The 14,113-nt window shown below is 39.8% G+C and overlaps 1 protein-coding gene across 1 annotated transcript in view; it reads left to right on the top strand.

Moving 5' to 3' along the window:
- The window catches only part of PLXNC1 (plexin C1), a 140,569-nt gene that overhangs the window by 105,168 nt on the left and 21,288 nt on the right, over positions 1–14,113 (top strand). The window contains exons 19-24 of the mRNA XM_063447098.1: positions 2,145–2,278; positions 2,699–2,897; positions 6,264–6,410; positions 6,664–6,844; positions 9,762–9,865; positions 12,707–12,761. Of these exons, the coding sequence (XP_063303168.1) occupies positions 2,145–2,278; positions 2,699–2,897; positions 6,264–6,410; positions 6,664–6,844; positions 9,762–9,865; positions 12,707–12,761 (820 nt within the window). The remainder of the gene's footprint in view (positions 1–2,144; positions 2,279–2,698; positions 2,898–6,263; positions 6,411–6,663; positions 6,845–9,761; positions 9,866–12,706; positions 12,762–14,113) is intronic.

Raw genomic sequence — 14,113 nt, 5'->3', positions numbered from 1 at the left:
CGTCTTCTCACTGTGAAAACCACAGTGAGAAGCGCGGAAGCGCCTCTAGCGGCTGTCAATAAGACAGCCACTAGAGGCTGGATTAACCCATATGTAAACATAGCAGTTTCTCTGAAACTGCTATGTTTACAGCGAGCAGGGTTAACCCTAGATGGACCTGGCACCCAGACCACTTTATTAAGCCGAAGTGGTCTTTTAAGTTTGGATATCTTTATGTATTCATGCTTATATTGATAGCTTTACATTTATGTACTATAGATGCGGGTTGGATATTTATATATAATGTGATCCTTGTCAGCAGGCAGCACGGTCCTCTAGGGTAAACAACAGGCACAGTCCTTTGGTTTTCATATAATCCAGGCAACTTTATTGGCATAAAGTCCACACAGCAACACAACTAAAACATAAATATAACAGGTTTCCCCTTTAAAGAAAAACCTAGCTCGTCTGAGCACTGACTCACTTTTAATATCCCTCTCTATCAGGGTTAAACTAACAAAAACATATCGCACCAACCTTATTAGATAGCAACACTCTGATAGCTAGCCTGTTGCTTTCCTTTCTCCACTCCCAGTGCTCCAAGCCAGCCTTGACTGCTTCCTCCTGCACTCCCAGTGCTCCAAGCCAGCCTTGACTGCTTCCCCCTGTACTCCCAGTGCTCCAAGCTAGCCTTGACTGCTTCCTTTCTGCACTCCTAGTGCTTAGTCTCCTTGACTCTCTCACTGGAGAGAACAGCCTCTCTCCTACCTGCTTCCTGGGACGACGCCAGCAATCCCCCCTGTACCTGCCTAGCAGGGAGTGGTTTATTCCCACTGCTACAGCTGATTATCTGCAGCTGAGCAGTGGGTTGGAGACAGTCCAAAAAACCCTGGCCTGGATCTATGTCTCCCAAGAAAACCACTAAACTGTGGAGTGGAGCATTGGCCCACCCTTCTCTCCAAATGCTCCACCCCAGGGGCCCATAACTAAACATAGCTTTGTGTTGTGCAACACACAAACTACACGTACTTCCCCTGGGTTTGAAAGGCCTCTCTGCCTTCACTTTATCACAATAACTTCTGATTATCATCTGTATATTTTCATGATATGTATTATGCTTTGTATTTCTTTCATATGCATTCCTGAGATATTGATCGTTTTGTACCCATCCAAGAATAAAACATTCATCATATTATTGATGTGCTCCTTGATTGCATATTATCTAATAACCCAAACAGTATTCAACCTGAAATATATTTAGATTCTTAGACTCTCATTAGCTCATTATGGTCTGTATCTGTCCCTCAAACACTATGTTTTATACTATATCCTTTCTCATACTGTCTGGGACTATGGATTTTGTTAGTGAGATATTTTTTTTTAGTGAAGAATAATCCGTTGAGTATTACTGTAATTATTTATATATATACAGTAATACTCAACGGATTATTCTTCACTAAAAAAATCCAGACCTTATTACTGATCAGTAGCCAAAGGCATCAGTTCACTCTCACTTTTTTGAGTAAGCATAAATAACCTGATTTGAATTCAGATTATGGAGTTGTTTTACCGAAATTATATTTACAAACTGGCATATCTGATCTGTGTCTGCAGAAATACAAATTCCAACCAGACCAAAACCGTTTCAAATGAAAAATTAGAATCACACATCTCATATTTACTACTGTATTCTGGCAGAAACCCTACACCAAGTGGGACTTTTTTTGTGTATGTAAATTAACCAGAAAGTGTTGCTTGTTGTGATACCTGTCCATCTAGAACAGTGGTTCTCAAACCAGTCCTCAAGACCCACCAACAGTCCAGGTTTTGTTAGTATCTCCATTGGAATAAAACAAAATACCTAAATCCTGGACTGTTGGTGGGTCATGAGGACTGATTTGAGAACCACTGATCTAGAATGTATCGGTGTGCTCATGTTCACATGCTCACTGTAATCTTCAAACTTTGTTACGTGTATGTTGTATTCATAGCCAGGTGGTTCCCAAACCAGTCCTCGCGGCACATAACCTGTCCAGGATTTAAGCATTTTCCAATTATGTTTTAATGGTGCTGCTGACAGAACATGGAACGTCGGTGAACCTTGAGAACTGGGTTGGGAATTTCCTGGTAAATACAATAATGTAATCTTTATGTCTGTTTGACAGCCATTCCAAAGCAGACGACCAACAGAGGATAAAGAAACGTTATCTGTTTTGAAGACACTGTTTGAAAACAAGAGTTTCATGATCCACTTGATCCATACCTTGGAAAAACAGAGCAGTTTTACAATTAAAGACAGGTAATAATTTAAAGGTCCTCTATTACATTTACTGCAGCATGGTACACTAGTGAGGATGGAATTAAATACTAAGCCTATTTGTGAGTTTTTTTTTGTCTGAGGTTTTATTTAGTTCTGGCTTCTCTATATCCATATATTATCTGGAGGCCCTATATTAGAAGTGCCTAATAATAACACTGGATTGGCCATTTTACATAAAAACAGAAGAGCAAGTAAAATACCTGAATATTAACATTTGCCCAATTCTATTATTTTACCTCACAATCTGCATTTCCTTGGTCATTTTTAGCAGTTCACTATTAGGTCAGTAACCCTGGCAATTTGATTTTATTTTGTTGTTTTGTTATCTGTCTAATGTGGTCTAACGGGGGGTTTCTACCAGTTGTGTCCATTTTATCTATGTTGTTCTTGTTTTTACAGGTGTATGTTTGCATCTTTCCTTACTATTGCCTTCCAGAATAATCTAGTTTATCTAACCGAATTGATGGAAGATTTGATCAGACATTTAATGGACCAACCAAGCAATAAGCACCCTAAACTTTTGCTCAGAAGGACTGAGTCTGTTGTGGAAAAATTATTGACCAACTGGATGTCTACTTGCCTATACGGCTTCCTAAGGGTAAGGAACATGGTGTGTGATACAGTTGTGGCCAAAAGGTAGAAATTATGCTGTTGCAGGACTACAATTCCCACAATGCATTATCCTTAAAGCGATGTTATAGGCACCCAAACCACTTCACATCTTCAAAGTAGTCTGGGTGAAGTGCCCTTGTCTCCGTAAGCCTGCAATATAAAACATCGTAGTTTCAGAGGACCTGCAATGTTCACATTGCAGGCCCAAGACAGCCTCTAGTAGACTCTAGTAGTTGTCCTCACAATCTGATTCAATGCTTTCCCATGGGGAAGCTGCAATGCATTAGTCAGTGTGCACCGTTCATGCACATTAGGTTCTCCCGTTGGTGAAACATTGCGGGATGAGAAGACAGAGCCCATATCTACCAAGTTTCCCTATTTAGGAGGGATAGTCCCTATTTTGGGTCCAAATACCTTTGCATCTCTTTTCTATCCTAATGTCTCTTCTCTTCTAAACAATATTTAACAGTTGTGACATAGAATTCGACGCACATTTTTATATTAGAGAAACAGCGCATTCTTAAGAGATAATGATCATAGACGCACTTATATGTAGAATTATGCGATTGATAGTCGAGAGTAAAGTACGTGTTAACATCAAAATATACATGCTTTTGAAACGTGTAGTAGGTGTTGATATGTTGCTAGACATAGGCTAATCATGCCGAGAGAGGCTAGGACGAGGCCCCTGAACACTATTTTAACGTCAAGCTTGTTACCCCTGTCTAGCCTAGGAGGGGGGGAAATTTTATTCCCTGGTGCTTTAGGGTGCCCTTACACTTGTAAACTTAAAACATTATAAACTTTAAAAGTGGGCAGTGTTTGAGTGGTTCCATGTTTCCCTGTTTGCTACCATGGGGAAGCTTGTGGGTCAAGAGGCAAGCACATAATAATAATGCATATAAATATATATTGGGGCTCCTAGGATAGGCATAAGAAAAAACATATGCGAGAGATGAGTAAACATATGAAGGGCATGCAAACTGAGGAGAGTACCGCTGGGTGATAATGGGTTGGTAGGCACATATAGCCCGAGTCCTTGTGGCTGACAGGTTGCGGAATGCACTAGTGTCAGCCTATGCCAGTCAGGTAAAGTCCCGATAGCCAAATTAAAGTGTTCCTCAGGGGGCATGTGCCCCGGTCTCCAACAGCCATATACCAATACAACATATATAAAGGTTGCTGTTATAACCTAGATAAAAGATATCACTGGATGCCTTTATAAATCATCGTTATACATTAGCTTATCAAGATCATCCGCCTGGGTAACAATGGATGAGTATATAGCAGTATAGCAGTAAGTCCTGAGGGGGGCACGGTTACCTCGCTCGGGGGCATGTGGCACTGTTAGCCGATGCCTTGGCTCGGCAGGTCCATACCATCCCTTGGGTTCATCAGATGCTGGCCACGGTGCCTTGCCTTGCAGAGTCCTGCTTGTCTGGTATGGATGGAGATAGCTAGACAGTCGCTTAGGGCTGTGATGGCAATGAGGGGGTTCATCCCTCGAGCTTGTGCCAGAATGCTGGTCTGGTCGCTGCAGGCCTGGTGACCTCCGGTTATCTGCTGCTTCCCAAGTTTGGGCCTCTCGCTTGAGTTCCGTCTTTTCTGGGTAGTGCCACGGTGTCTCGGATGTGGGAATCCCCTCTTGCCCTGGTGCTGTGGGAGAGCTGGCGCTCGTAGGCCACGAGCCTGGGAACCTTCGTGGTCCAGGATCGGCCCTTTCGGGTTGTTGCAGGGAGGTAGATCAGGTCGCTTGTGGTGTCGTCTTGCCCCTCTCCGCTTATGTGGCCAGCGCCTCTGGGGTACTCCCCATCTTGCTCTCAGCCCAGGAGGGCTCAGGATGTGGGGGATAGATGCAGGGATCTTAGAGTTGCCCTGAGGAGGACTCCCATTCTCCCGTCCGCCATCGGCTCTTACCCTTGTGGGTAGCGTTTGGCCGTGTGTCGCAGGCTGTATGCGTGCCTGTAGTTTGGCCCAGAAGCGTTCGAAGATTAGTGTGATGGAGTCTTTTGCGCAGTCCCCGGTGTCCCCTGCATCCGGAGGCCGCTGTCGCTTGTCCGCCATCTTGGGCGCTCCCGTCCCCTTGTCTCTTATGGTGGTCAGTGTGCCATTTTGTTGGTGTAGGGTTCGGGGCAGCCAGCCTGGTGGGGACCGGGATATCCCCCGCCGGTCCATGGGGGGGGGGGGTGCGTGGTTTGCACTTGCTTGTCAGTGTTGGGATCCGGCGGGAAGGCGGCCGCCCTTCCCCCCCTGATTCCACTAGGCCTCAGTTCTCTGCCACGGTTCCTGGTCGTGTCTGTCTTCAAGATTGGTACCGGCATATTCACGGTTGCTTCCCCCAGCCTACTGGCAGGTTTGTAGGGGAATCGTAGCAGTCGGTTTCCGATTATCTGTAGAATTTGGGCCTATTCTGCAGGAGCTCATGCAATGTGCTTCCATTCAGCTTGCCTGCTTAGCTCCGCCCCCCGCATCTTTAAACTACAATAAATGTGTTTAGAAATCAGTCTATGTAAATATGATAAATTTTTCTTGTTCTAAATATCATTTTAGTTGCATAAATTGTTATTAATAAGTCACCTAAAATTTATCAGAACAGCCCCCCACTTGACCATACCCCCACTCACACCCCTAAAATAATAGTGTCCCTCTTTTGTACATTCAAAATGTTGGGAAGCATTGTAGCCAGTGTCAAGGAACCTCGACGCTGGAAAGATGTAAGTAAAAGAAAGGGATTTTAACCCTCCCACGACCGACCGGGGTGGTGGGCCTCGGAGGCAGAGGGACACTATAGTATTAGGAATACAGTTTTGTATTCCTAACACTATAGTGTTTCTTTAAGCCTTACCTAAGTACCATATGAGTTGTACTTCTTTGACAGCTGGGAATCTACCTGTAAACCACGCTGGGTGTAAATGGTTTAAAAGTATGATACAAGTAAATTACTCCTGATTGGCATTTGGCATCCATTAGCAAATATTTATTTTGTGTAACATTTTGCCGATGATATAAAAATCAAAGTTGACTATGTATAATGTTTTGCAAGAAATACATTTTTTTAGGCAAACGTATACAGCACAGTTGTTCCGATTTATGTAACTGAAAGCCAGAATGAGCTCAGTATCTACTGTAACTTATAAAATTGCACTTGTCCCCCGATCTTTATTCTATTCACCTATTATGCTTGATATCTGTATCAAACTCCTCTCACGTTACATAGAGTATGTGATGTCTGTCGCTGTTGAACCCGTGATATCCCAATGTTTGAGTACCTGAGTCTACCAATATGTTTTTAAAGCATCTCTGCCTGCATTTTACAGACTTTGTTTGCTTTTTCTTTTGGAAAACTATTCAGGAAAATGTTGGAGAACCTCTGTACATGCTTGTCCAAACGCTAAATCAAAGCATACACAAAGGCCCCATAGATGCAATAACATGTAAAGCGCTCTATACTCTGAATGAAGACTGGCTGCTTTGGCAAATTTCTGAATTCAATACCGTGGTAGGTCGATCTCTTTATTAAACACAGGACAATTTGGTATATTGACATATTATTTATTATATTTTATTATTATTTTTATTTTATGGTATTTTGTTGTGAATACTAGGACTCATATTCTCTTTTCATTTGTTGTGTATTTCCACAGTTCTTTATAGTTTTTGTTGTATAAACTTTGACCTTCCATGCAGACGAATTAGGACATTTGCAGATTGTGGTCTGGTCTACATTTTAACATTTCCTGTTGTGGTTTTAGGAGTTAAATGTGAATTTCCCAGTAATTCATGAAAATGAGAAGGGCCGAAATGACAGCAATTGTATTAATGTATTCGTTTTGGATTGTGATACCATTGGACAAACCAGAGAGAAAATTCTTCAAACTTATCTCGACATAAAAGGGTATCCTTTTGTAAATCAAGTCAGTGATATTAGTATAGGTAAGTACCCATTACCAACTAAACTGCAAAAATCCCTTCTTTGGTTTTGTACTGTTACTTCCTATGAATTGTAATAATAGGTTTACTGATCCCCATATTTCACAAATATGTGTGTTGTGATGTCTGAAATATACAGTTAAATGTAGGAATTGGCAAATTCCATTCATTATTTATTATTTATTATTTTAATTTATTATTAAATTCCAATGTCATTCATTATTGCAAACTCTGTCCTTTTCTGTCATTGAACATTTAACATATTGAAGGGTAAGCAGAAATAATGAGCAGAAGGAAAACAAATGTTTCTAATAAAAAAAACACAACAACCCAAATAAACGAAAATGTATCCCCCCTCCATAAGACTTACCTTAGAACGTGAAATGGAGAATCCGAATACCTGGTGGTCTGGTGGGAGATGCAGCATGTTCCAGCCAGCCCATGGAAAAATATCAAAACGTTGCCATGGCAATTACACACCGGAGGCTCCTGCATGGTCTTAATAGAGCAGGAGATAAAAAATTCCAAATTAAACAGAATGTGCAATAAAGGAAGTTTAAACATTAGATATTTCTTTTCAGGAAGTGTTTAGAAAGGCTGTGTGAGTCCCATGCAGGGAGGTTTAACAAAGTCTGCATAAATAATGTGATTTAAATCCTAAATACTCTGCTATGGCCACCCCTCAAACTAACCTTAAAGCCGATGGCTTTGCATGATACTTTACCGACAAGATTGAACAGCTAAGGAAAGAATTCTCTTCACCCTGCTTTTCTCTTTCTCAAGGCGTAGATCATGCCTTTCTTACCCTTCAGACTTTCTTCCTGGCTACTGAACAAGAGGTGGCTGCGCTTTTCCTTTCATCTCGCCCCACCACTTGCCCGCTTGATCCTTTCCCAACTCTCCCCTTGATGCTCTCCAATCTGGCTTCCACCCCCTTCATTCTACTGAGACTGCTCTTATCAAACTTACTAACAACCTAATTTCAGCTAAATTCAAAGGCCACTACTCCATGCTAATTCTTCTTGACCTCTTTGCTGTCTTTGACACCATTGATCATACTCACCTTCTTCAAACTCTTCAATCAATCGGTTTCTGTGACTGTCCTCTTGTAGTTTTCCTCTTATCTCTCCCAATGCTCATTCAGTGTCTCCTTTTCTAATGATACCTCCTCTCTTCGTCCTGTCTCGGTGGAAGTTCCCCAAGGCTCTGTCCTTGGTCCCCTTCTATTGTATCCTTATACCGCCTCTCTTGGCAAATGTATTACCTAGTTTGGATTCCACTGCCGCCTGTATGCTGATGACACCCAGATATATCTCTCCTCCACGGACCTGTCCCGTGCCGTCCTGCAACGTGTCACTGCTTGCCTTTCTGCCATCTCTGACTGGATGTCCTCCAGCTTCTGAAACTAAATCTCTCTAAAACGGGGCTCCTTGTCTTTCCTCCTAATACTGATCCTCCTCTTTCACTCTCCCTTCAAGTCAGTGATATCCACATACGGCCATCCTTGCAAGCACGCTGTCTTGGTGTCATACTTGACTCTGGCCTCATCTTTGAACCTCACATCCAGCATGTTACCAAGTCCTGTAGATTCCATCTTAAAAGCATAGCCTGCATCCGCCCCTTTCTTACACAAGATGCTACTAAGGAGCTTGTCCATGCTCTAGTAATCTCTCGCATTGAACTATTGTAACTCTCTCCTAATTGGTCTTCCCAATAGCCATATTGTCCCGCTACAGTCTGTAATGAATGCTGCCGCCAGACTGATTTTCCTCTTTAGTCGGTCCTCTCACACCTCACACCTCTGTCAGTCCTTACATTTGCTTCCTGTACACTATAGGAGTCAATTCAAAATGCTAACCCATACCTATAAAGCATTGACCAATTCTAGACCCTCTTATATCTCTTCACAGATCCATAGATATTCCCCTTCTCGGTCTCTCCGCTCTGCCCGTGACCTTCTCCTGTCTGTTGCTCGCACTCGTACAGCGAACTCACGCTTGCAGGACTTCTCGCGGGCGGCTCCCTTCCTATGGAATAGCCTGCCTAACGCCATCAGACTCTCCCCTAATCTTCAATCGTTTAAAAAGTGCCTTAAAACCCATCTCTTTGGGAAAGCTTATGGCCTCCCAGAGTAACCTATGCCTTACTTACCTGTCTCTTCCTCTCTCCTCCAGCTCTGCTTCACTCCCACCTTATTTGATTGCTCTTTCCTGTCCTAATGTGTTTTATACCCCACCTCCTATAGACTGTAAGCTCATTTGAGCAGGGTCTTCTTCAACCTACTGTTCCTGGAAGTTTTCTTGTAATTGTCCTATTTATAGTTAAATCCCCCTCCTTATAATATTGTAAAGCGCTAAGGATTCTGTTGGCGCTATATAAATGGCAATAAGACTTTAGGGGTATGATCTATACACCAATACTGCTTCATTAAGCAGTAGCAACATTAAATAACACACATTGTACCAATTTGATTGACATCATGTGAAAATAAAAAAAATTAGGCGCAGGGCTGGTCCTTCTTGTAGGGTGCATTAGGGTGTGGCTGGACAAACCCCGTTCACACGCTTTTGGTTGGGAATATAGCTATCTCCATCACTTTGGCCATAACTTGTCAAATTTCATTTCACTTCATTGTTGTGTAAGTAAACCCCAAAATGTTAATTGCAGGGTGTTTCCATTGTCCCTAGCCATATGAAGTATTAGTTTATTTATCACAAAACCTTTTATCTTTTAAATCAATACAGAAAGACACAAAATATGTTTAAAGAGTGTGGTAGATAGATGTAATTCTCTGTTGTGCAAGGTTCAATTACGAATAATCCTTATTATTCCTCCTCTACATTTCCAGTGAAACTGTGGTTAATTTATGCAATGCTTATGGAACTTTTTTTAATTATTTTGTTCTATGTTTTGTTTATAGAATATCATTATGGTCAAACACATAAAACACTGTTAGACATTGATGCATCCTCTGTTGTTTTGGATAGTGGAATAAAGAAATTAAATACAATAAAACACTACAAGGTATGTGGCTTTAAAATGAGTTTATGAAATCACCTTAAAGCAGCACTGTTTTTTTTTGGTTTTTTTTTTAGATTTTCTTAATGTCTCATGTATCTTATTGATTATATTCCATATTGCCTTTTGCCTTTCTTTATATTTACAATTTTTCTCTTCCTCGTTCCATTACTTTCCACTTATCTGTCTAAAATGTCTGCCTCTGTCCAGTTTGCTCTTCTGTGGGATTCATGTGCCGGATGAATTGTGGGTAAATTAGATTAGTAACTCATGTTCCGCCAAATGCCAAAATTTGTCACAGATCACGCACTCAATGAAAAAAAAAGTTTAATAGATTTGTAAACAGATTGACTATCAGCAGATGCACAAAGATTCTACAGCCACAAATAGCAAACACTGCCTCTGTGACTTGCTGGGAAGGTGTGACCTAGTGTAAAAACACTAGGGCTTATTCACTAAAAAATGAAATGTTAGACATTTTCATGCATTCAGTGTTATTCTAACTTTCTTGAACCTTAGCACATTTGACCAGGGCTTACCACGTGAAGTATAAATATTTCGTTTTGTGCCTTCAATTCAGAGAACAATGTAGCACCTCCATTCTAGTCCCCCATAAACTTGTTATATCAACAGTTCTCTCCCACCATAGCCATCTTATATTGACACACATTACTTTCCCACAATCAGACCTCCACTCCATTATATCCTGGTTACCTTCTGTCCAAATTAAGTTTACTAGATTGTAAGCTCTCAAGAGCAGTATCTTCAATCCTGTTATACCAGTATGTAGCTATGTGTACATTATGGGAAACTTGTATGCAATGTTAGAAAACACCATCTTGTCTGTAATAATTGTATACTGTACAAAGCTGCTGGTTCCATATAAAAACAAAGTATATAAAAAAACATTGATACTGAATGTTCCCCCATTATAACTGCATAGTGTAAAATAGCATATCATTGGCGGTACAGATGGAATGGACAGAATTTTGGCTCGTTGAGCATCACAAGAAATCAGGTTTAGAGCATTCGTTGCCATAGGTGTTAGCTACAGTAACTAATAGAATTTTAAGTTTTTCCCTTTTCACTTTGAAATCAAATATACATATAAATAAATAAACATAACAATGGTGCAAAAAAATTCTAATATAATCTGCTTAAATTACATACAACTTCTTGGATACAACTTCTTGGAGTTGCACGGAAAAAAAAGTCTGTATTTAGAAGCAGAAGTGTCTAGTTTCAATTTGATATTGTCACAGGAGATCATGTTACCTTCTTTCATGTTTATTATTCTGTGTTAAGTAAAACTATAATTAGTGCATTAAAGGAACACTCTAATATAATATAATATAAATATATGATCATATAATGTAACTATTTCATTATTATTTTAAAGTCTATATTTAGAAGCAGAAGTGTCTGCTTTCAATTTGAAATTGTCACAGGAGATCGTGTTACCTTTTTTCATGTTTATTAGTCTATGTTAAGTAAAACTATAATCAGTGCATTAAAGGAACACTCTAATATAATATAATATATATGATCATATAATGTAACTATTTCATCAATATTGTTGCCTAAGTAAGGTGTTTATTTTAAAAAAAAAAGTATTCTATTTTGTAAGAGTGAGGAGTGAGTGTGCTGGATTTTGCATGTTGTGTGTGTACATATATATATATATATATATATATATATATATATATATATATATGTATGTATGTATATAGCACAATCACTCCTCACTCTTACAAAATAGAATACTTTTTTTTAAATAAACACCTTACTTAGGCAACAATATTGATGAACAGAATAATAAACATGAAAGAAGGTAACATGATCTCCTGTGACAATTTCAAATTGAAAGCAGACACTTCTGCTTCTAAATATAGACTTTAAAATAATAATGAAATAGTTACAGTATATGATCATACATTGCATAAGCCTGCCACAACGTCAATGTACCCCATTCTTGGCAGGTCGTATCCTAGCAACTAATGCCTGCTTGTATGAGATTATTCAGTTACTTGGATAATCCTACCTCCTGGACTTTCTGCAGTGCAAGGTGAAATAGGTCCCTGGAATGAGGCACCTGCAATAGGGACGGGTGGAAAACCAAGGGAGTTGGCCTGGACTCCAAAATGTATATATTTACATATGGAATAAGAAGGTTGCACTCACTTAAACATGCATACAGAATAAGGGTAATGCTGGGGCCAATTAATACAACATGCAAGATCCAGCACACTCACTCATTCTCTAAACAGCAACTTCAAAGCTCACAGAATGTTATTGATTTTTAAAATACACACATTTATTTTTATTTTTTATTAGATGTGCCTGTAAACAATTCTCTTCCAGTGAGATCATATAATGTAATAAAATGCTTCTATTAGAGAAGCATTGTGGACACACGTTGCATGTACAACAGTTGCCACCATCTACCACTCCAATATTTCTCTGTGAAAACGTTGAACCCAATGTTCCTCAAGAATACACCTGTCATGGTTGATTATATATTTCTTGCCTGTTCTATGTTCCATTTTTTTTTATATATTGTGTATTAATATTGGTTTTGTATTTTATTGCACCCTAATGTAGCAATGCAATGATTTGTGGACCAGGACATACTTGAAAACGAGAGAAATCTCAATGTATCTTTCCTGGTAAAATATTTTATAAATAAATAAGGATCATTGTACACATACAGCATCCCGCACCATCATACTGTGCATGCTAATGTTGGAGATAAAACAGATTCAGTAAATTAATTTATTTCAGTCTAGCACCCAAAAACTAAAGAGAGCAATATTTTACGGTTGTTGACTGAACATTTTGTTTTTCCAGATTGAGAATGGAGCAACGATCAATGTAATTAAAGATAAATGTAACGATGTAACAGGTAAGACTTGATTTCTAATTGTAAGCTATCAAAATATTTACTAGAGATATATGGAAAATTGCCGTACCTGGGCAGCCATATTGCCATTTTAGCTCTGCGCCGGCCACTCCCTGAGTTTTGTACGTAAAACAAGCATTTCACATATAGGAATTGTGTTTGGAATCTTTTGCAATTTTCTTTTTTTTCTTGTTGTTTTCCAGGTCATCACTGAATTCCAAATACAATTTCTGATAACTAACACATTGTAGTATTATTTTTATAATAAATTGTCTTTGTAGAGTTGAGAGGAATGTTTACTCCTTTGACATGTCATTTTAAACTGTGCTCATTAAACCAGTCTTCAGGTATTACCAATGGCCAGGTATATCTTTACAAAACTGGGCAAGCCCTAAATCCAGGGATCTTTTTAATCATGTCATATAGTTCTAAATGTGTGTGTGTATATATTATATATTGGGGGACCTGCCTGACAAACCAGGCAGAAAATCCAGAGAAATTAATTAACTTTCCAAAATTCCATATTATGATGTATGGAGTTCCCTGTAGTTTTTCCCCAGTAAGGGGACAAACCATTTAGCAACAGTTTGCCACTCACCTTGGTCCTAATGGACTCCAAACTTCAAATGATGGTCATTGACCAGCGACGGACTTCATTGGATAAGAGTGTGAGCTGATGGCTTTGAGCGAATGAATGAACATCTGTGCAAAGAAATATGCTCACAATCGACATTAGCCAGCCTGAAACTCTTGATCTAGGCTGCCTAATAACATACTAATGTCACTGCTGGCTCTCGAGCAATATATAATCTCTGTATGTGCAGCCTTTCATACTGGTCAGGTGTTATTAACATTAAATTACCTTTTATAAGTACAGTGTGTATGTGTGTGAGAGAGACTGTCTGCCTATGTGTAACTCTGTGTGTGTGTGTGTCACACACACACACACAGAGTTACACATAGGCAGACAGTCACACACACACACACACAGTGTGTGTGTGTGTGTGTGACTGTCTGCCTATGTGTAACTCTGTGTGTGTGTGTGTGACTATCCATCTCTCTGTGTGTGGCTGTCTGCCTCTGTGTGACTGTAACTGTGTGTGTGGCTGTGTTTGTGTGACTGTATGTGTGTGCCTCTGTGTGTGTGACTGCGTGTCTCTGTGTTTGTGACTATGTGTCTCTGTGCGCCCCACCTAAAAATAAATCCTTGAGATGCCACTGACCGAGGCCAGTGTCAGTCTGTCCCTGTCCACTGGCATCTCCTGGATTTTTGAAAAAATTATACATATTTAAAATCATTATCTCTAACTGTAATTTATCATAACTTGAGTGACTCTTCAAGTGTGTGATAAGTA

The sequence above is a fragment of the Pelobates fuscus genome, chromosome 3, assembly GCF_036172605.1.
Source record: "Pelobates fuscus isolate aPelFus1 chromosome 3, aPelFus1.pri, whole genome shotgun sequence".
NCBI classification, from domain to species: Eukaryota; Metazoa; Chordata; class Amphibia; order Anura; family Pelobatidae; genus Pelobates; species Pelobates fuscus.
Note: the sequence above shows the minus strand (reverse complement) of the source record. Positions and strands in the feature narration are given on the sequence as shown.